This window comes from Heterodontus francisci, chromosome 36, assembly GCF_036365525.1.
Source record: "Heterodontus francisci isolate sHetFra1 chromosome 36, sHetFra1.hap1, whole genome shotgun sequence".
In the NCBI taxonomy this organism is placed as follows: Eukaryota; Metazoa; Chordata; class Chondrichthyes; order Heterodontiformes; family Heterodontidae; genus Heterodontus; species Heterodontus francisci.
Window position 1 is genome coordinate 15,442,613 of NC_090406.1, and position 22,191 is coordinate 15,464,803.

General features: G+C 42.4%; 1 protein-coding gene across 7 annotated transcripts in view; it reads right to left on the minus strand.

Moving 5' to 3' along the window:
• LOC137351608 (interleukin-6 receptor subunit beta-like) overlaps positions 1 to 22,191 on the minus strand; it is a 150,792-nt gene that overhangs the window by 14,913 nt on the left and 113,688 nt on the right. For 6 of the 7 annotated variants that reach the window (XM_068016210.1, XM_068016209.1, XM_068016211.1 and 3 more), the window contains 4 exons: positions 18,702 to 18,855; positions 18,169 to 18,251; positions 16,668 to 16,872; positions 6,188 to 6,373 (listed from right to left, as the gene is read on the minus strand). In XM_068016210.1, coding sequence (XP_067872311.1) covers positions 6,188 to 6,373; positions 16,668 to 16,872; positions 18,169 to 18,251; positions 18,702 to 18,855 — 628 coding nt within the window. The remainder of the gene's footprint in view (positions 1 to 6,187; positions 6,374 to 16,667; positions 16,873 to 18,168; positions 18,252 to 18,701; positions 18,856 to 22,191) is intronic. The other variant, XM_068016215.1, reaches the window with a different exon arrangement.

The window sequence follows — 22,191 nt, forward strand, 5'->3', positions numbered from 1 at the left end:
GCTTCAAATCACGGAACAGTGCTGCACTGGAAGCTGCCTTTTGTGGTGAACATGAATAAAAAGCAGACATAAATCATGAGACGGACCTTTTAAAAATCATGAGACAAACCGATAAAGATTGGCAGCTGGTTTATAAACCTCATTAGTAGCTTACTTAATCCCTAACAGGTCAGAGCTCTTTACAAAAACGACATGACTGCGTATGAAAATGTTTTACAAAAAACTTTTTAAAAATCCCACTTGTTATCACCATATTGCTATGCATCTCAGTTTAAGGTTACAATGACAGTGTGACAGTGATGGGGTTGACAGCTGGACAAGGGTGATAATATTTAATTTTACATTTCCTTTTATTATGGTTCAGTTCTTTATTTGTTGTGCCCTTCTTAAAAAAAAGAGAGGATACCTCTGTTTGATGGGAAGTCCCCAATATCTCCTTGTTGGTTTATTATTATTTCCAACCAGAGTATTGCATCCAGTTCAATTCACCACACTTTAGGAAGGATGTGAGCATCTTTGAGATTTACCAGAATGTTTCCAGGGATGGGGATTTTACTTATAAAGGTTAGGTTGGAAAAGCTGGGGTTCTCCTTAAAGCAAAGGAGATTGAAGGGAGACCTAATAGAGGTATAAAAGATTAAGGCAGGCTTAGATGAGTTAGACAAGGAAAAACTATTCCCATTAACTAATGGTGCAACGACTAGGGGTCACAGAGTGAAGATTTTGGGCAAGAGATGCGGGGGAATATGAGGAAGAACTTTTTTCACACAGCGGGTGGTAATGACCTGGAACTCGTTGCCCATAGGGTGGTGGAAGCAGAGACTATCAACAACTTCAAAAATGAAACTGGATGGCCACTTGAAGGAACTAAACTTTGATGGCTACGGGGAATCGAGCGGGAGAGTGAGACTGACTGGATAGCTCCATGGAAAGCCAGCATGGACTCAACGGGCTGAATGGCCTCCTTCTCTGCCGTAAAGGACTCAATGACTACGACTCTTAGAAAAAACAAAAGAAATCTTGCGCAACTTGCAGCTACTGTAATGCATGTTGCATCCTGAGCATTGCATGTGGCGCATTGTCCCTTTTGAAAATTGCAAAGTTGGGCAGAAATGAATCAAAACAAGGCCCTGTGGAGTTAATGTCATATTCTTTTGGGTGGCTGTTATCAATTGGTTGGTGCAGATGTCAGTCAAGGCATTACGATACTGGGATGTCGGCATTGTGCAAGCTGATGAGGGAGCAAAGCTGGTGGAAAAATGGAGAGCGGAAGCATAAAGAAAATCCTGAGATTTAAAACTGAAGGAAAATAAAGTTGAGGCAATATCTGAAGAGTTTTTGTTATGGTTCTTCGAGTTCACTGTAGAGTCCTTGATTGTAGGTAGATCTTGCTTTTCGTTGGGGCCCAGTATTCTTCTCAAACCTTGTTCGCTATAGGAGACTTTTCTCTCTTGGGGTTCATGTGTCTTCAGTGGATTCAGAGGCTTCTGAGAAGAAGAGATGGGAGCAGACAGGAGAGATCTTCTCAGTTCAGGAGCAAACAGACTTTGAGTTCAAACGCTCTGTGGCTAGTTAGAATCATAGAAAGTTTAAGGCACAGAAAGAGGCCACTTGGGCCACTGTGTCTGTGCCAGCCAAAAAATGATCCCCCTATTCTAATCCCACCTTCCAGCATTTGGTCCGTAGCCCTTCAGCCTACGGCACTTGAGTTGCATATCCAGACACCTTTTGAATGAGTTGAGGGTCTCTGCCTCAATGGCCAGTGACTTCCAGACCATCACCACCCTCTGGGTGAAAATTTTTTTCCTCATCTCCCCTCTAATTTTTCTACCAATCACTTTAAATCTATGACCCCTCGTCACTGACCTCTCTGCTAAAGTGAATAGACCCTTCACCTCCACTCTATCCAGGCCCCTCAAAATTTTGTACATTTCAATCAGATCTCCCCTTAGCCTTCTCTGTTCCAAGGAGAGCAACCCCAGCCTGTCCAATCTTTCCTCATAGCTGCATTTTTCCAGTCCTGGCAACATCCTCGTAAATCTCCTCTGTACCCTCTCTGGTGCAATTACATCCTTCCTGAGATGAGGTGACCAGAACTGCACACAGTTCTCAAGTTGTGGCCTAACCAATGAGTTATACAGTTCCAGCATAACCTCCCTTCTCTTGTATTCTATACCTCGGCTAATAAAGGAAAGGATTCCTTATGCCTTCTTAACCACCTTATCGACCTGTCCTGCCACCTTCAGGGATCTGTGGGCATTCATTCCAAGGTCCCTCGCTGACTGTGGGGGAGAATTCTTTGCTACTCTCCCCTTTGTTCTCTGGGATACTTCTGCCTACGGGTATTTGTGCAGACTCTACTGCACTCTCATGTGGCACTTCGACTAGGGGAGGCATCACCCTCACGTTTTCTCTGCCTCTAGAGGTCTTTCTTTGTCTCTGCAGGTTCCTGTAAATGCTGTTAGCAACTATGGGGGGTGCTTCTAGTGTCTGCATTTACATAAGAGGATTTGGGGTTTATTTTTTCACATTTTTTGAGACTGGCTGACTGGACAATAAGGGTTTTCATCCAGGATTCCTCCCGGACTTCCTTTAACCTGCCCTCTTGGTCGCTTTTTCCCCTTCCCTTTCTAACCTTTTGCCAGCCTTGTACCTACCTGTCCCCTTTTGTTCTCGGCGGGGATCCCTTACAGTTCACCAGCCCTCTGCTGGAGGGTCCTCCTAACACCAGTACAGGACTTAAGGGTGCAGGTTTCATTGTAGGGTGGGGTTTCCCCTCAACCTGACACATGTGGCAACTCCTGCAGTACTCCACCACATCTTTGTGGAGTTTTGGCCAGTCAAACTGCTGTCTTATGAGGGCTTTGGTCTTTTGTATACTGGCATGTACAGCCACTGTAGTCTCGTGCGCCCTTCTTAATATCTCTCTCTGGCACTTCTGCAGCACCACTAACTGGTGAACTACTGTCCACTCCTTGCTCTCATGTCTGTGAGGAGAACTCCATTTCCTCATCAGTATCTCGTTCTTTAAATAGGAGCAAGCAGAGACTCCCTCTGCTTCACTTTCAGACTGGGCAGCCTGTGCTAACTCTTGCAATACTGGGTCGGCTCACTGAGCCTCAGCTAGGGAAAATCCATTTAATTCATTCCCTGGGTCTCCTAACTTTCCAAAAAAAGTCTCAGACAGACTTCCAGGTCATCTACCTGCAGTGCCAATTCAGTCTCCTCTGGGGGAGCTGGTTTGATCATGGCCTAATCCACTACACATTCAGAGAAACTGCAGGGTCCGTCTCCTGCCACTACCCTTGTCTCTCTGACCTCCTGCGGTCTTTCTTTCACTACTGTGGAAGCTACCACCTTCATCCCTGCCAGATCATTACCTAGGAACAGGTCAACTCCATCCACAGGCAAACTAGGGGCAATCCCTATGGTCAGGGTCCCGAAACTAGGTTGCACTCCAGGTGCACCCGGTGTACGGGTACAGGCATACACTGCCCTCCAATACTATTCACCACTATTCTGGTGTCCACTGCACAATCTGGGGAAAAGGTCAGGCCTTTTCCCAGTAAAAGGGATCTAGTGGCCCCTGTGTCCCTGAGAATTACTATGGGCTTGCTTGCCCCACTCGAGGGGTAGGGGGTTACTTTCCCTTCAGACACAAAACCCTGATAACCTTCAGGAATCTTATTAAATTTTCCTGCACGTGCAGCCGTAAGCTTTCTGGGTCTCACTCTTACTGCTGTTAAAGCCATAGCTTGTTCTGCTGTCTTTCCATCAGATTCGCTTCTTCAGTGAGCGGGTGTGCCCTGATTAACCCTACCGGTTTACCTTTTAGTTTCCGACAGTCAGCTTTTAGATATCCTACCTTATTACAATGGAAACACACAGGTCTCCAAGTCTCACTCCTGCTTCCAGCACCTTCCTGTTTGGCCAGAGAAGGTCCCCTGTGTCTCCTGCTTTTCTTTCTCTCCCAGGACTGCTTGGGCTCCTATCACCTTCCCACCTTTTGGTCCTTTTTGGATTTGTGGGGGTGACTAGGAAAGGATTTCCCCTGGGAAACCGACTTCTAAATTAAAGCAAACTCATCGTCTAGAACAGCTGCTTGCCGGGCTCTCTGAACCCGTTGCTCCTCTACATGTGTCTTAATGGAGAGTGGGAGAGAGTTTTTAAATTCCTCTAACAGAATTACTTCTGAGATTCTCATAGCTGAGCTCTCAGCCACTGGTCAAAAGCCAGCTGCTTACTTCTTTCAAACTCCAGGTAAGTTTGATTAGCTTGCTTCTTGAGGGTTCTAAACTTTTGGCGATATGCTTCGGGTACTAATTCATATGCCCCGAGGATAGCACTTTTTATCAGTTGATAATTTGATGAACTCTCATCTAGCAACAGGATAGAAACCTCATGGGCTTTCCCAGTTAGGTTACTTTGCAGTAAAAGAGGCTAGGTCTCAGCTGGCCATTTCAGCTGCCTTGCCAGTTTTTCAAAGGACACATAAAATGTTTCTACATCTTCCTCATTGAATCTTGAAATTAGTTGAGCTAGTTTTAACAATTCTGTACCCAGCCCTGAATTACACTCCTCCAGATTGACCATGCTTTCGCTGGGGTTACTCTGTCGCCCCCTAGTTAACTCAAGCTGCCTTAGCTCTCTTTCTTTACATTCCTTCCAAGAGTATTCTCTCTCTCTCTCGTTCCTTCTCCTGTCTTTCTTTTACTTCACGTTCCTTCTGGAAAACTCTTTCTTTCTCCCTCTCCTGTCTCTCTCTTTCTCTTTCCCTGTCTTCTAATTCGTTTCCTTTGTTCCAAATGTATCTTTGCTATCAGTACCTGTCTGGATCTACTTCTAACCCTGCTTCTGCTTCTTCAGATTCAAGAGAAAAACGGTTGGCCACTAGTCCTAGGAGTTCAGACATCCTAGCCTTGCCACGTACAGTGATCCCACACTGCTCAGCCATTTTCCTCAACTCCTCCATATCTAGTGCTTTTAACTGATCCCAAGTTACTTCACCCTGGCTTGGGGAGCTACTAGCTTCAGTTGCAAATGTGTTAGTATTCAAGCATACACAACCACAAGAAAACCTGTACTGAAATCTTGCTCTTTTTTGATTGGGAGCAATTTGGCTTTCCGCTTCCAATTTCTTGTTTGTCTGTGGGTAAAATCCTGGATGAGCCCCCAGATTTCTGTTACGACCCAGTGAGAAAGGTGTCTAGGGGTCCCTCTCGGCCTTTACCTGGTCTTACCGTAACATGGATTAATTTTAAACACACTCTGTTTTTAGCTCCCTCTTGGTGTATCCTTGTTCACTGCTTTCCAATTATAAGGCAAAGAAACCAGCACAAACAGGTTTTTTAAACTCAAATTTGGTTGATGCCTACGGATACACGACGCACCACACTAGCATGCATACGCAATACACACATGCAAATGGAGACAGAAAAGAGAAGGAAAATAAAGTGGAAAATTTGAGGCAATATCTGAAGAGTTTTTCTTACAGTTCTTCGAGCTCATTGTAGAGTCCTTAATTGTAGGTAGATCTTGCTTTTCATTGGGGCACAGTATTCCTCTTAAACCTTGTTTGCTGCAGGATACTTTTCTCTCTTGGGGTTTATGCATCTTCAGTGGATTCAGAGGCTTGTGAGAAAGCGATGGGAGTGGACAGGAGAGATCTTCTCAGTCCAGGAGCAAACAGCCTTTCTGAGTTCAAACTGTCTGTGGCTAGTTCAAGAAACTGGAACAGCCAGTTAGTCATGTGACCAATTGGTCTAACCAGTCCTCGTCCCTGTGGATTGCATCACCCCAGCAGGTTCTGAATGTGCTTCCCCAACCCCTCACTGTTCAGTGATCAACATCCATTGTGGGTTGAATGTGTCAGGGAATGGTCCTTTGTCCTTCCAAGTACTCTCTGTTAATATGCAAATGTCTTTTCCAGCCATGGCTGGTCTGTTTAGCAAGTCATTTCCTCGCTTCAGCAACAGTTAAAAATCAATGTTCATGACAAAATTAATGTGCCTCATTCTTGGCAGGTGGGGGCCTAGCATGACATTGTCTTCTCCTAATCTAGTTATCCCTAGTGGTGACCTGTACTATGAGTCATGCTTCTTCAAAGTATCTCAAGTTTAAAAAGTGCTAACAAAACCATGATTAGGCTAATAAAGTTCATCCAAGAATTTAGCATTCAATTACTTACCTTGTACAATTGCTTTTGTATTGTTGGCAGGTACATTTTTCCAGTTGATATTACAGGCAATTTTCTCAGACACCACGCACCATTCGAGCACATAACCAGTTGTCGTCATGTTGGGAGGCTCCCATTGCATTAGAAGGCTGCTGTTGCCATTTGAAGAAGCAACAAGATGGGATAGTGGTGGAAACTCTGCTCATGTAATTTAAAGAAAGTTGTAGTGATTATTTTGCCCTAGAAAAAAGTGCCATATCTTATAAGGTCATTTTAATGGACAAAAGGTTGCTGCTTTCACAATTTTTTGATATCCCCTTATGGTGGGTGATGCTTTGTGCTAGGAGCATGCAATTAGAATATTTAATGGTAGCAAAAGAATTTAATTCTTTGGTTTAAAGTGTTACGACTGAGGTGGGAGGTATGCACTGTCTTTCCCTAGTTCTACTTCTCCATAGGTCACAACTTATATTTAAATATTTACCCAGTTACCAATAGAGCCAATTATATACTCTATTTTTATTTCAGAATAAAATCCACCAACCAGGTTCCTTTAATAAACAAAAAAATTATCAATTTATTATAAAACAAGACATATTCGGTAAAGATGAAAGGCATTAACACACAAATTGAAATACGAAAGTTCCCTTCTACCTTAGCCCAATACATATAGCACACACACACACACTGGTTAAAGAAAAGATGAAAAGGTTTTTCTCTGCAGACATCTTCATACAAAAAACCGAAATACTTCAGCCAAATACTTGTTAACTCTTGAAGGAAAAAGGAGACTATATGGAATGATATTAGTTGTCCCATTTTTCTGGCATCCCAAGTACACATATATGGCTGTGACTGGGTTTTTTTGGAACAGTTTTCTTCAGGCGATGTTGAGGATTAGGCTGGCAGGCTTTCCAGGAGAAATGTGGCATCAGGGGTTTCAGGTATCACACTGCATTTGCAGGGATTCTCAGAGAGGTGGGAAAAGATGAACTGATGTCTTGTCTCTTAGTAGGCTGACTCCCAAACTGACTCAAGACAGTATTCAAAATGAAACCAACTCTTGACTACCATAGATCTTGACATGTCACTTCTCTGTAAACAACTCCGCTAGTCACCAAGGCTGTTGTTTATTTAGCTTAAGGCATGTGACATCCAGTAAAGGTTTTTTAAAAAAAAAACAAAGTTCAAGTCCCAAAGTCCTTCCAGTAACTTTTCTAAAAGAAAACAAAGTAAAGCATCTATGGAATCACTTCAGTCCTCCATATGAATCCATCTCTACAATCTTCAACCATGAGTCCGTACAAAATTATTTAACAAATAGAAGCACCTTCATAACACCTCCATCCTGGGAGGAATGAAACACCATTTTAAATGTGTTTCATAACAAAGAGCAGGAAAAACCGAATATGAAAAAATTAAATCACATTTAAACACAGTCTCATTCATTCTTTAACTATAACTAATACAGTTCTGCTTTGTACCATCTTTGTACTCAGACAACGCAATCTAAAGTTAAATTCCAGACAAAGTATCAGCAATTATATTATTTTTCCCTGCAATGTGGATAATCTTTAAATGATAAGGTTGTAACAGTCAACTCCATCGAAATAGTCAGGCATTCTGGTTTTTGAATTTTTCCACAAAGGTTTATGATCTGCATATACCAGTGTCTCTCTGTAGTCGTAGCGGACATATACTTCAAAATGCTTAAGAGTTACTAGTAAGCCCAGGGTTTCTTTTTTCACTGTTGAGTATCTCTTTTGATGTTGATTTAGCTTTTTGAAAATGTATCCCACTGGCCTTTCTATACCCGATTCATCATCTTGTAACAGGACTGCACTGACCCCAGGTTACTAGCATCAATTGCTACCTTGAAGGGCTTAGTGAAATTTGGGGCAGCCAACACTGGTTCATTGATCAAAATTGCTTTCAGCCTCTCAAAAGATGCTCAACAGTCTCCTGACCACACTACCTTGGCTTTCTTTTTTTGTAGGAAATCCGTCAGTGGAGCAGCTATAGTGCTATTTGGTATAAACTTGTGGTAGAAACCACACCTCCCCAAAAACCTCATGATTTCTCGCTTATTCTTAGGGCAGGGAATGCCATCAATGCTTGTACTTTTACTGTTCTCAGCAACCCTTGTCCTTGCCCTACTATATGCCCTAGGTAGGTTACCCATGCTTTTGCAAATTCACTTTTGGCAAGGTTTATCACCAAATCAGCCAACTGTAATTTTGTAAACAGAGCTTTTCATTATTCCAAGTGGTCCTTCCAAGTGTCACTGTATACGAGCACATCGTCAAGGAAAAGCCACACAGTTAGGAACACTGGCTACCACTTGGTTCATCCGCCTCTGAAAAGTGGTTGTGGCATTTTTTTTTAGCCTGAATGGCATCATCCGGCATTGGAAAAGACTAGCGGTGTGACAAAGGCAGATATTTCTTGAGCTCAGGGTGTTAAAGGAACTTGCCAGTATCCCTTTAACAAATCTATTTAGGTAAGCAATGTGGCACTGCCAACTCTGTCAATTCCAAGTGAGGAATTGGGTAGGAGTCGGCTTTTGTTACTGCATTAACCTTTCTGTAGTCTATGCAAAACCTAGTTGAGCCTTCAGGCTTAGGCTCTAACACGATTGGGGAATTCCAGCTGCTTTGACTGGGTTCAGTTAGGTGGTTTTCCAAAATGTATTGGATTTCTGCTTTCACCTGGGCCTGTTTCACTGGACTTAAGCGATAAGGACGCTGCTTTATAGGAGAGGATTCTCCTACATCCACATCATGTATGGCTAAGGTTGTACATCCTGGTTTGTCCCTACAGACCCCTTTAAATGCTGTGAGTAGCCTTGTTAGGTGTTCACGTTGTTCTGCATCTGAATAGGAAAGCATAGTGTCTAATATTTCTAAATACCAATGACATAAAGGGATAGGAGGATAATGTGGGAAAAAGGCATTGAAGTAGATGATCAGCCATGATCATATTGAATGGTGGAGCAGGCTCGATGGGCTGAATGGCCTATTCCTGCTCCTATGTTCCTAATCTCCCTAACAATTCAGTATTAACTAACCAGATAATAGGAGGTTCAATTTGAGAATTGTCTTGGCCTCCTTCTGTTTCATCCTCACTGTCCCTTTCATCCTTCATTGGTCCAACTACCTAACAAACCTGTGTTTGCTTATCCTCCTCCCGGTGGTGATATTGTTTCAACATATTGATGTGACACAGCCGATTCTTTCTCCGGCAATCTGGGGTGTCAATCAAATAATTTATTCACCAATTCTTTTGACTACTTTATATGGTCCACTGAACCGTGCTTTCAGTGGTTCACCCTGTAAAGGCAGTAATACTAACACCTCATCCCCTGGTTGAAATGTTCGGGTCTTGGCATGCTTGTCTGCCCATTTCTTCAGGGTTTTTTGGGAAGCTTTCAGATGTTCCTGAGCCACTTTGCAGGCTCTCGTGAGCCACTCCCGGAACACAGATACATAATCTAACACTGAAGGTACATCCCTCTGTTCTAAAAACTTTTCTTTGATTAGTTTTAGAGGAGCTCTTACCTCAGGTCCATAAACTAATTCAAAAGGACTAAAACCGATAAACTCATTAAGTGAATCCCTAGTAGCAAAAGAAATTCCAACCCTTTATCTCGATCACGATGATATCCATGGCAAGATGACCTGATCATTGTTTTGAGCGTCTTATGGTACCGTTCTAAAGCCCCTCATGTCTGTGGGTCGTAGGCGGACGACTTTAACTGTGTTAAACCCAGGTTACCCATAACTTGCTGGAAAATTTTAGACATAAAATTGGAACCTTGATCCTACTGAATCTCAATCGGTAATCCATATTGAGTGAAGAACTGAATTAACTTTTCTACCACTATCTTTGCGGAAATTGTTCTCAAGGGAATGACCTTTGGGAACTGAGTAGCCTTCTCCATAATAATGAGTATATAATGATATCTCGCTTTTGTTTTTGGTAAAGGTCCCACACAGTCTAACCAACACCCTACTAAATGGTTCCCCAAAAACTGGTATGGGAATTAGAGGTGCCAGTTTGATGGAAGGTTTTGGTTTTCCCACAATCTGTCACATTATACAAAACTGCACCATATCCTTGTAAAGACCTGGCCAGTGAAAATGTTGACTTATACGTGATTGGGTCTTCTGGATCCCCACATGTCCCACCATAGGAATTTCATGGGCTATCCTTTTCCCGGCAATACTTGGGCAGTGCCACTACCTGGTGAACTACTGTCCATTATTCATCCGTACGGCTGTGGGGAGGTCTCCACTTTCTCATTAGAATCCCATTTTTAATATAGTAGCCTTCTGGAACTCCCTTTGCTTCAGCTTCAGTTAGAGCTGATTGTGCCACTTTACTTAACTCTGGATCGGCTTGCTGAGCCTTGATCAGAGAAGACCTATTGAACATTTCCTTTGGATTACCCAAATCCCCAAAGAAAGTTTCAGATAGCTGAATATCTGTCTGTGGTGACAATTTGACCTCCGACAATAGAACTTGTTTAGCCATTGCTGGAGTCACTACAAATGAAGGAAAAATTCCTGGAACCTTTTCCTGTAACTGCTCTGTCTCTGACTTTACTTCGTCCTTCCATGACTACTGGAGAAGCTATTACCTTCACTGGCCAAATCATTCCCCAGGAGTAGATCAACTCCGTCTACAGACAAACTATGGACAACTCCCAAGGTTACTGATCCAGATATTAGGTCACATGTCAGGTGCACCTGATACAAAGGTATGGGTATATACTCCCCAGCGATACCATTCACTAAAATCTTGGCATTCAGTGTGCTGTCTGGTGGAAAAGTTATGCCTTTCCCCAGCAAAGGAGTTTGGGTGGATCCTATATCCCTAAATATAACTATAGGTTTACTTGCCTCACTTGAGGGATAAGGAGTTAGTTTTCATTTTGACAAAAATTCCCTATAACTCTCAGGTATCTTATTCATGACCCCCGCACTCACAATGGTTTTTGTACTTGGCTTCACAGCTGCAGTCAGAGCTACAGCTTGTTCTGTCACACTTCCAATCAGGGCCTCTATCCCTCCATTGCCCTTGTGTGCTCCAGTAAGTCTCATGGGTTTACCCCGCAACTTCAAGCCTTCTGTATGAAGGTGCCCCACCTTGTGGCAAAGGAAACACTTAGGCTTTCGGACCTCACTTCCATCCTCAGCATCTTCCTTTCTGGCCTGAGGAGGAGATCCCGGGGCGTTCCAGCTATCTGTTCTTGTCACTTGCTACTTGCCTTCCTTTCACCCTCCCACCTTCTATCCTTCTTGGGTTTGTGGGGTTGATGGAAAAAACAGTTTGGGCTTATTCACAAGCTCATATTTATCAGCAATCTCAGCTGCCTGTCTGGCTGTTGAAACCTACTGATTCTCTACATGGATGCTTAATAATGGAGGGAGTGAATTTTTAAATTCTTCCAAGAGAATTATTTCCCTAAGGGTCTCATACATGGTCTCTACCTTTACTACTCACATCCAATGATCAAAGTTAATTTGCTTTACCCTTTCAAATTCTATGCAAGTTTACCCAGGCTGTTTCTGGAAGTTCCAAAATATCTGCCTGTAAGCTTCAGGGACTAACTCATAAGCGGTGAGAATAGCATTTTTTGCCATTTCACAATCTGCAGAAGCCTCCTCAGAAAGCATGGCATAAACTTCATGAGCTCTGCCCAGCAAGCTGCTCTGCATAAGCAGTGTCCAGTTTTCCTTCAGCCACTTCATCTGTCTAGCTATCTTTTCACAAGAAATGAAAAATGCCTCTATGTTCCTTTCTGCAAACAAATTTAAATAGTTCTCCACTGGGTCCTGGGCTGAAATCAGCTCTTTCCTCACCTGAATTTTCACTGGAGTCAGGCCACCCTTTTTTTTTTTTTAAGTTCTAGCTTTTTTAAAATTCAAATACCCTTTCTTTTTTTCTTTCTCTCCTGCCTCCCTTTTGAAATTATAGTTCAGTTTTTCATTTCTCTTTCCTGCTCAAGCTCAAGTTTTTTTGCTTCTAATTTGCTTTCCTTTATCTGTCTTTATTCCTTCTCCCTTTCCAGTTCAAGCTGCTTTATCTGCAACTGAATCCTAGCTAATTCAACCAAGCTACCATCTGGATTGCCTTTTCCTATTTCCAATTTCAAATGCTGTGCTATTACTTCAATTATGTCTATTTTCTTAGCCCCTGGTTTAACTCTAACTCCACTTTGCTGCCAATTCCTTTTGTCTAGCCTTGGTTAAATTTTTTAAATCACTCAGGGATAAATCCTCCCTCCCCAGAAAGGTCATAGCAGCTGACAAAGCCATTCCGGTAGTGTAATCTTTACTCTAATGTACAAGAAACCTGATGTTTTCCTTTTCCTCTTGCCAGTTATTACCCCATTTACAATTGCACATTGTCGGCTTTGGGTTATCCCACACAGAGCCCGCAATTATACGTTCCAATCGAGGTGGGAGGATCGCACCATCTTTCTCTAGTTCCACTTCTGCACAGGTCGCAACATGTATTTGAGGGGGGACATGATTGAAGTGTACAAGATTATGAGGGGCATTGATAGGTTAGATAGGAAGAAACTTTTTCCCTTAGCAGAGGGGTCAAGAACCAGGAGGCATAGATTTAGAGTAAGGGGCAGGAGGTTTAGAGGGGATTTGAGGAAAAATCTTTTCACCTGAGGGTGGTTGGAATCTGGAATGCACTGCCTGAAGAGGTGGTGGAGGCAGGAACCCTCACAACATTTAAAAAGTATTTAGATGAGAACTAGCATACAAGGCCATAGCATACAAGGCTACAAGCCAAGTGCAGGAATATGGGATTAGAATAGTTGGGTGCTGGATGGCTGGCACAGACATGATGGGCCGAAGGGCCTGTTTTTGTGCCGTATAATTCTATGACTCTAAATATTTACCCAGTTAAAGATACGGCCAATTATATACTCTATTTTCATTTCAGAGTAAAATCCACCAACCAGGTTCCTTTGATAAATGACAAAATTATCAAATTATTATAAAACAAGATGTATAGAGTAAAGATGCAAAGCATTAACACACAGATTGAAATATAAAAAGATGAGTAACTCACCTCCTGTCTCCCCAAAGCCTGTCCACCATCTACAAGGCACAAGTCAGGAGTGTGATGGAATACTCTCCACTTGCCTGGATAGGTGCAGCTCCAAGAACACTCAAGAAGCTCGACACCATCCAGGACAATAATAATAAAAACAAAACCAGTTCTGAAGAAGGGTCACTGACCTAAAACGTTAACTCTGCTTCTCTCTCTAAAGATGCTGCCAGACCTGCTGAGTATTTCCAGTGTTGTTTGTTTTTACCATCCAGGACAAAGCAGCCTGCTTGATTGGCACCCCATCCACCACCTTCAACATTCACTCCCTCCACGACACACAGTGGTAGCTGTGTGTACCATTACAAGATGCAATGCAGCAAAGCTCCTTCGATAGCACCTTCCAAACCCGTGACCTCTACCACCTAGAAAGACAAGGGCAGCAGATGCATGGGAACACCACCACCTGCAAGTTCCCCTCTAAGCCACACACCATCCAGACTTGGAATTATGCCGCCCTGCCTTCACTGCCGCTGGGTCAAAATCCTGGAACTCCCTTCCTAACAGCACTGTGGTGTACTGACCTCACAGGGACTGCAGCGGTTCAAGAAGGTGGCTCACCACCACCTTCTCAAGGGCAATTAGGGATGGGCAATAAATGCTGTCCTAGCCCATGATACCCACATCCAATGAACGAATAAAAAAAAGTGCCCTCCACCATCGTCCAACGCACACACAAGCACACACACACACCCCGGTTGAAGAAAAAATAAAGAGGTTTTCTGTGCAGAGATCTTTTTACAAAAAGACTTGGCCAAATACTTGTTAATTCTTGAAGGAAAAGGAGAATATATAGAATGATAGCAGTTGTCCCATTTTTCTGGCATCCCAAATATGCGTAGACAGCAGTCACTGAGATTTCTTTGGAGCAGTTCTCTTCAGGCGACATTGAGGATTAGTCTGGTGGGCTTTCCAGGAGAAATGCAGCATCAGGGATTTCAGCTATCACACTGGATTCGCAGGGTTTCTCAGAGAGGTGGAGAAAAGATGAACTGATGTCTTGTCTCTTAGCAGGCTGACTCCACAACTGAGTCAAAACAGAATACAAAATGAAACCAACTCTCAACTTCCATAAATTTGATTAGATTAGATTAGAGATACAGCACTGAAACAGGCCCTTCGGCCCACCGAGTCTGTGCCGAACATCAACCACCCATTTATACTAATCCTACACTAATCCCATATTCCTACCAAACATCTCCACCTGTCCCTATATTTCCCTACCACCTACCTATACTAGTGACAATATATAATGGCCAATTTACCTACCAACCTGCAAGACTTTTGGCTTGTGGGAGGAAACCGGAGCACCCGGAGAAAACCCACGCAGACACAGGGAGAACTTGCAAACTCCACACAGGCAGTACCCGGAATCGAACCCGGGTCCCTGGAGCTGTGAGGCTGCGGTGCTAACCACTGCGCCACTGTGCCGCCCATTGACATGTCACTTCTCTGTAAGCAACTCCCCTAGTCACCAAGGCGTTTGTATTTTATTTAGCTTAAGGCATGTGACATCCAGTAAGGGTTTGTTTTTTTAAAACAAAATTCAAGTCCAAAAGTCCTTCCACTGACCTTTTCTAAAAAAAAACAAAGTCCAGCATCTATGGAATCACTTCAGTCCTTCAAATGAGTCCATTTCTACAATCTTCAACCATGAGCCCTCAAAAAATGTTAAAAAATAGAAGCACTTTCATAAAAAATTTTGAAATTTACACATGCTTCTTAAATTACAAGGAATAGTACTCTGGACATGTGGGATAGTGCATTGGAACTTTATTTTACTCCTATCCACATGGATAAAGTACTCCACTGCAGTACTAAGAGAGTGCTGCACTGTCAGAGATGCTGTTTTTCGAAAGAGGCATTAAACCCAGGCCCTGTTTGCCCTCTCAGGTAGATGTAAAAGATCCCTTGGCACTACTTCAAAGAACAGCAGGGGAGTTCACCCTTTTATCTTGCCCAAAATTTATCCCTTAGCCAACATCATTACAAAAAAATTATCTGGTCATTATCACATTGTTGTGCACAAATTGACTGCCACATTTATGACATTACAACAGTGGCTACAGTTCAAAAGTACTTCATCGGCTAAAGTGCTTCAGGGCATCCTCAGGTCATGCGTGGTGCTATAAAAATGTAAGTCTTTCTTTCTGAAAACCTTCTCTCTCTTGCTCTAACAGTCCTGTGTTAAATGCATCCTATTGGATATGGCCCCACAACACAAAACTCAGTTCTCATTTCAATATATATTGGTAACACAATGCAGAGAGACCATAAAGTGGCTGCTATGGGAAATTAAAGGAATTTGCAGTAAGAGCATCATTGGATCAGAGTTTTAATCTGCAAAAAGTCTTCCATTCCCAGCAATCACAGAAAAAATCGAAAAGAGGGTGCCTCACCTACATAGCCAAAACAGACAGGTTCAATAAATAAGCCTCGTGCACAGTGCTAAGGCTAGGGTTCCATGTTAAGCTGCATGCCATCACATTTGGTTTTATGGTTTGTAAAGATTATAAGCATCTACATCCCTAGATCTCTCTATTCCGCCACTCAGTTAAGGATTTAACTGTGTTAGGTTAGGTTTAGGGTTTTTGATTGTTTTTTTCTCCCCTCGAGATGCACTACTGAACAATTTTCTACATTAAACAGTGTTTGCACTGATCTGCTCACTCTGCTAACCCAACTGTTCCCTCCTGTAACCTTCTGTACCTTTTCTTCAGAGTTTGGCATGCTCTCTAATTTGGCATTATTAGCAGACTCTAATTTATGCCTATATTAATATAAAAATAATTGATATCAACAGGAAATAAAAGAGGTTCCAGCACAGATCCCTGGAGATGATCGCAACCCACATCTCACCAATTTGGAAAATGTCCATTTGCTTCTGCTGTTTACATTGTCTCCTGGCCATCTCTCTCTATTCGTGCAGCATAGATACTGTAGTAGCTCTTGTAAGCAAAGTGTAACAACAAGCATCACCTAATCCTTAATGCTGGAATTTCATTATTAATTTCCCCAGTAAAAATCAGATCATTTGATTAAACAAACATATTGATACAATTTATGAGTCACCATTAGGAAACCGAATAGCAGTTTCTTTGGTTATTATTTATCCACCATGAGAATCAAATATCAGAATAAAGTTGAGTTGGTTGCTTGTACGTTACTCTTCTTGCTGCTTAGATACATCTATCCAATACAATCCAGTGGCATATCATCAAATTTAGATTTAGAATTTAATTTTAATGCAATTTTGTCCTGTGGAATCTGTTTGACACAATTTTCTTCTGCAAAGACCTAACCCGTATCAAATGGATTTTCTTTTGCTATTATATTGCTAAAGATGTGTGATTTGGGTTACCTAGTTCGTTAGATGAAGGGATGATAATCTGAGCCTCTGGGGATTCTCCCACTGAATTGTAAGCAGCCACTTGGATCCTGTAGTTTCCATCAGGTAGGTGGAAGCTGCACTCTAAGTTTGAAGTGTTGTACACTCGAGTCTCCGGTTCATGCAGGTTGATCCTGTACCCCAAAATCTTCCCATTTGCTGCGTTCTTTTTCAGAGGCTGTGAAAAATGGTTAAGGTTTAATGGTAATTTAATGGTGCTATTCAGATGGGTGTGATAGTTTAATGAATATGATTAGAACAAACGAAGTTAAAGTTTTTCTAGTTGATAGCACAGTCGAAAAATGACAGCGATAATGTTTGCTTGAAACCTTTAGTAGCTATCTCCATCTCAGCCTACTTAGTTGTTACCTCACTTGTAGCTTTTATATGTTCTTTAGTATCATAGAATTTTTTAAATTAATTTTTTTATTTAGAGATACAGCACTGAAACAGGCCCTTCGGCCCACCGAGTCTGTGCCGACCATCAACCACCCATTTATACTAACCCTACACTAATTCCATATTCCTACCACATCCCCATCTGTCCCTATATTTCCCTACCACCTACCTATACTAGGGGCAATTTATAATGGCCAATTTACCTATCAACCTGCAAGTCTTTGGCATGTGGGAGGAAACCGGAGCACCCAGAGGAAACCCACGCAGACACAGGGAGAACTTGCAAACTCCACACAGGCAGTACCCAGAACTGAACCCGGGTCGCTGGAGCTGTGAGGCTGCGGTGCTAACCACTGCGCCACTGTGCCGCCCTAAATCTTACAGCACAGGGGAGGGCCTTCAGCTCATCAGGCCACTAGTGCATACAGTGGTAAAAACAGCTTCAAAGTGCATTATAATTAATTAAGATTGCACAAAATCTTCATTGGATAAGATGTTGAGTCAAAGTCTAGCCAAAAAACACTTTTTTAATTTCTCTATAATAATATACTTATTTACTGTAATGTTCTGAAATCAGACTTTTCACAGCCAATTTCCAACCTTATCACCTGGGCGGAAATCTGAAACTAATGGATAAAAATCAGGCAGTTTCTACATCAGGCAGGTAATCCATTCCAGCAATTTACTGCCTAGGCAACAATGTTAAAAAAATGACACCAATTGAAATCATAGCACTTTAACGAGACGAACTGTTGAATTCATTACATACTTGCTTGCAAAACTAATTCAATCTGTAGTATTTTTGTTGCCTTATGAACATTATTTTAAAATCAAAACCTACTTCTTCTCTGGACTTTATGGACACGGGAGTTGAATTTTTCTTTGCATTGCAAACTATTTTGACTTGTCATAGGTGAAAGCATCACCTTTTGCTTGTCTTTTAAGTATTTTCATTTCAATGCACAACATCAATGTGTAAACAGCACGAGCTTGCAGTAATGCTGCTGACGGTCAGGAAATATTTCTGACTTGAAATGATAACATCTCTATTCTACTGATTAATATTAAAGAGTACCTTCCACATTAGGCGCACCCTCCGAGTTCCATTTGAGTCAGGGGCCTCAATGCTTCTCCAAATCTGTAGTTTTTGAGCTGGAGCTAATAGCAAGAAAGAAGCACAGCAATTGAGGAAAATACCAAAAGTACAACTACAGTTAGTCAAAATATTACTTAGCTCCTTGCAATTTGATATTCTTTGAAAATAATTTGAAAGCCAAGTCAACGAACTACACTTGTAAAGAATCAGTGGAATGAGATTTTGTGCATTAAAAAAACATGATTACACATGTTTAAAAACTAACTGTACAAAGGAAAGTATTGGTACAGAATCCCAAAGTGCACAGGGAGAAAATGTAAATGGCTGGACATCCTTTACCAAGTCTCTACACCTCTCAGATTTCATGAGATTGTTTAATGAAGACAGTGGACAAGAAAAATACATAATAGTAATTGCATCATTACAAATATGACAGTTTTGGCAGCTGTGATCTGTGATCAAAGGTTATAACTTAAGGCAACTGCAGCAGCTTGGAGTATTTTGGTACGCACCACACTCTGATGTAATTCCTGTATTCTGATTACTCCATTCACTCCATGGACTGGTTTCAGTTTTCTGCTTACAACGAATCTTTAGCTGGTACTCAGTGTAAGGTAGGAGATTGCACTGTCTGAAGAATGTACTATTTATTACTGTTAAAGGAGCCTGTGTAAGGAAGAAAAGCACTTTAGATTAACTATTCAGTGCCGCTAAAACCCTAAAGTCACAATAGCCAGGATTTTATTGTGCTTTTTCAAACTGACAGTATAATAAGGTATTTGGGGACGGAGGAGGTCATCACCTCACCAGAGGCTTTAGAACATTCTGAGAGAAAATCATCTTTGTCAGTTAACAACTTTTTGAAAATTATGTAGAGTTTTTTTTTTGTCCAAATCAAACACGTTTCTGTGAAAGTATAATTCTATTCTGTAAAGCACTAATCTCTTACTGCCCTACTCTTAAACCATATGAGGGTTACGATAGAACATTTCAACCTGACTAAAGAAGGCAATTGGAATATTCATGTCCTACTGCTTTGGTGGTATAGTAAGTGCACCAGCAGGCACATGCTGCTGTGTGGAGACACTGGCATCAAGGGATACGAGGATAGCGCAGTGAGGTTTTGTTGAGGTAGATGATCAGCCATGATCCAATTAAATGGCGGAGCAGACTCAATGGGCTGAATTCCCTACTCCTGCTCCTATGTTCTTATTGCGCACAGACTAGACACCTCTCTTTCCTTGGTTTCAACTGTTAACAACTGCTGGTTGTGATCAGCACTGGCAGAAGACTGCTGAAAAATTGGCTGTCTGTTCTCTTGGCCACAGGACACGAATGCTCCAGAGACCATTAATCTCTTTTCTCATCACAAACTGGTAAATGCTAAACATTTCAGCACTCAAGAGGCCTGAAATGCTGACGGCAGCTTAAAGCATAAAATGATCCTAGAGATGCACTCTACAAAATAACTTTGCAGATCAAATGCTGTTGTATTTTGGCAAATCATGCTGCAGCTGTACAGAACCTTAGTTAGGCCACACTTAGAATATTGCGTGCAATTCTGGTCGCCACACTACCAGAAGGATGTGGAGGCTTTGGAGAGGGTACAGAAGAGGTTTACCAGGATGTTGCCTGGACTGGAGGGTATTAGCTATGAGGAGAGGTTGGATAAACTCAGATCGTTTTCACTGGAACGACGGAGGTGGAGGGGTGACATGATAGAGGTTTACAAAGTTATGAGTGGCATGGACAGAGTGGATAGTCAGAAGCTTTTTCCCAGGTGGACAAGTCAGTTGCTGGGGGACATAGGTTTAAGGTGCGAGGGGCAAAGTTTAGAGGGGATGTGCGAGGCAAGTGTTTTACACAGATGGTGGTGAGTGCCTGGAACTTGCTGCTGGGGGAGGCGGTGGAAGCAGGTACCATAGCGACGTTTAAGAGGCATCTTGACAAATACATGAATAGGATGGGAATAGAGGGATACGGTCCCCGGAAGTGCAGAAGGTGTTAGTTTAGGCAGGCATCAAGATCAGCGCAGGCTTGGAGGGCCAAATGGCCTGTTCCTGTGCTGTACTGTTCTTTGTTCTTTGTATTCAAGAAAAGAAGCTCATCTCTCTGACTGGCCTTTGTCTCACGTTCATTATAAGATACAAACTTTCCTGATCAATTTGAACATTCATTTAGATTTGAATAAAAGTATTTTAGCACTATGGTGTGAAATAGAGTCAAAGTACAACTGGAGGGGGCCCACAAGACTTGCTTTATGTCTGACCAAAACTACAAGAGAATTCTTAGGAATTTTCATGGACGTGGCGGACCTTCTATGACATTGACAATACTGTCACTTATGGGATAAATGCCAAATTTCCCCCAAATAGTCTTTTATATTCAGGATGATACATTATAGATACCTGCTGCAACTGATGTTGCAGAATTCAACATAATTTTCTTTTAATACAGGTTTCTATGTGGATCTATGTGGATGAATTTGGCCTAACCATCAGCCTCAAGAAAACGAACATCATGGGGCAGGACGTCAGAAATGCTCCATCCATCAATATTGGCGACCACGCTCTGGAAGTGGTTCAAGAGTTCAACTACCTAGGCTCAACTATCACCAGTAACCTGTCTCTAGATGCAGAAATCAACAAGCGCATGGGTAAGGCTTCCACTGCTATGTCCAGACTGGCCAAGAGAGTGTGGGAAAATGGCGCACTGACACGGAACACAAAAGTCCGAGTGTATCAGGCCTGTGTCCTCAGTACCTTGCTCTACGGCAGCGAGGCCTGGACAACGTATGCCAGCCAAGAGCGACGTCTCAATTCATTCCATCTTCGCTGCCTTCAGAGAATACTTGGCATCAGGTGGCAGGACTATATCTCCAACACAGAAGTCCTTGAAGCGGCCAACACCCCCAGCTTATACACACTACTGAGTCAGCGGCGCTTGAGATGGCTTAGCCATGTGAGCCGCATGGAAGATGGCAGGATCCCCAAAGACACATTGTACAGCGAGCTCGCCACTGGTATCAGACCCACCGGCCGTCCATGTCTCCGCTATAAAGACGTCTGCAAACGCGACATGAAATCGTGTGACATTGATCACAAGTCGTGGGAGTCAGTTGCCAGCATTCGCCAGAGCTGGCGGGCAGCAATAAAGACAGGGCTAAATTGTGGCGAGTCGAAGAGACTTAGTAGTTGGCAGGAAAAAAGACAGAGGCGCAAGGGGAGAGCCAACTGTGCAACAGCCCCGACAAACAAATTTCTCTGCAGCACCTGTGGAAGAGCCTGTCACTCCAGAATTGGCCTTTATAGCCACTCCAGGCGCTGCTCCACAAACCACTGACCACCTCCAGGCGCGTATCCATTGTCTCTCGAGATAAGGAGGCCCAAAAGAAGAAGATGTGGACCACAACTTATTTTCCTAAAAACGCTATAGTGCAATAGAAAGGAAGGAGTAAGTATGAAACAACTAATAATCTGCCAAAAAGTAACTACATTTTAATTAGTGTGGTTTACAAAATTTAAAACTGCTTTCTCAGTGCCTCAGAACTCTGTTTTCGCTGGTTCATGTTCTAAACTTTCCATGATTGAATAATTGTGCGAGGCATGACTGGCACAGTGGTTTCCACAGAAGGCTGGCAGATTCCTAGAACATCCTCTGCCAATGTTAGATCATGGCCTAGACTCAGTAAATATTTCCCAGACACCTAAAAAAATTGCCAGAATTGTGTCAAGTGGAATCACGGTAGCCAAGTCTGTGTATACCCTTACGATATGTAGCAGAATGCATTTGTGGAATTAACAGCCTTAAAAGCACAAATCTGAATCAGGACAGTGATAAATATCATATTGTTCCTTATTGATGAATCAATAAAACTGAATCCTGCTTGGGCCAAAATTCCGCAGATGCACAAATCCAGTTTGGTTGTGATTGAATGCCCTGCCATAACACTGCCAAATCAGGATACCCATTGTCAAATCCTTCCTTTTGCAATTCTTTGAA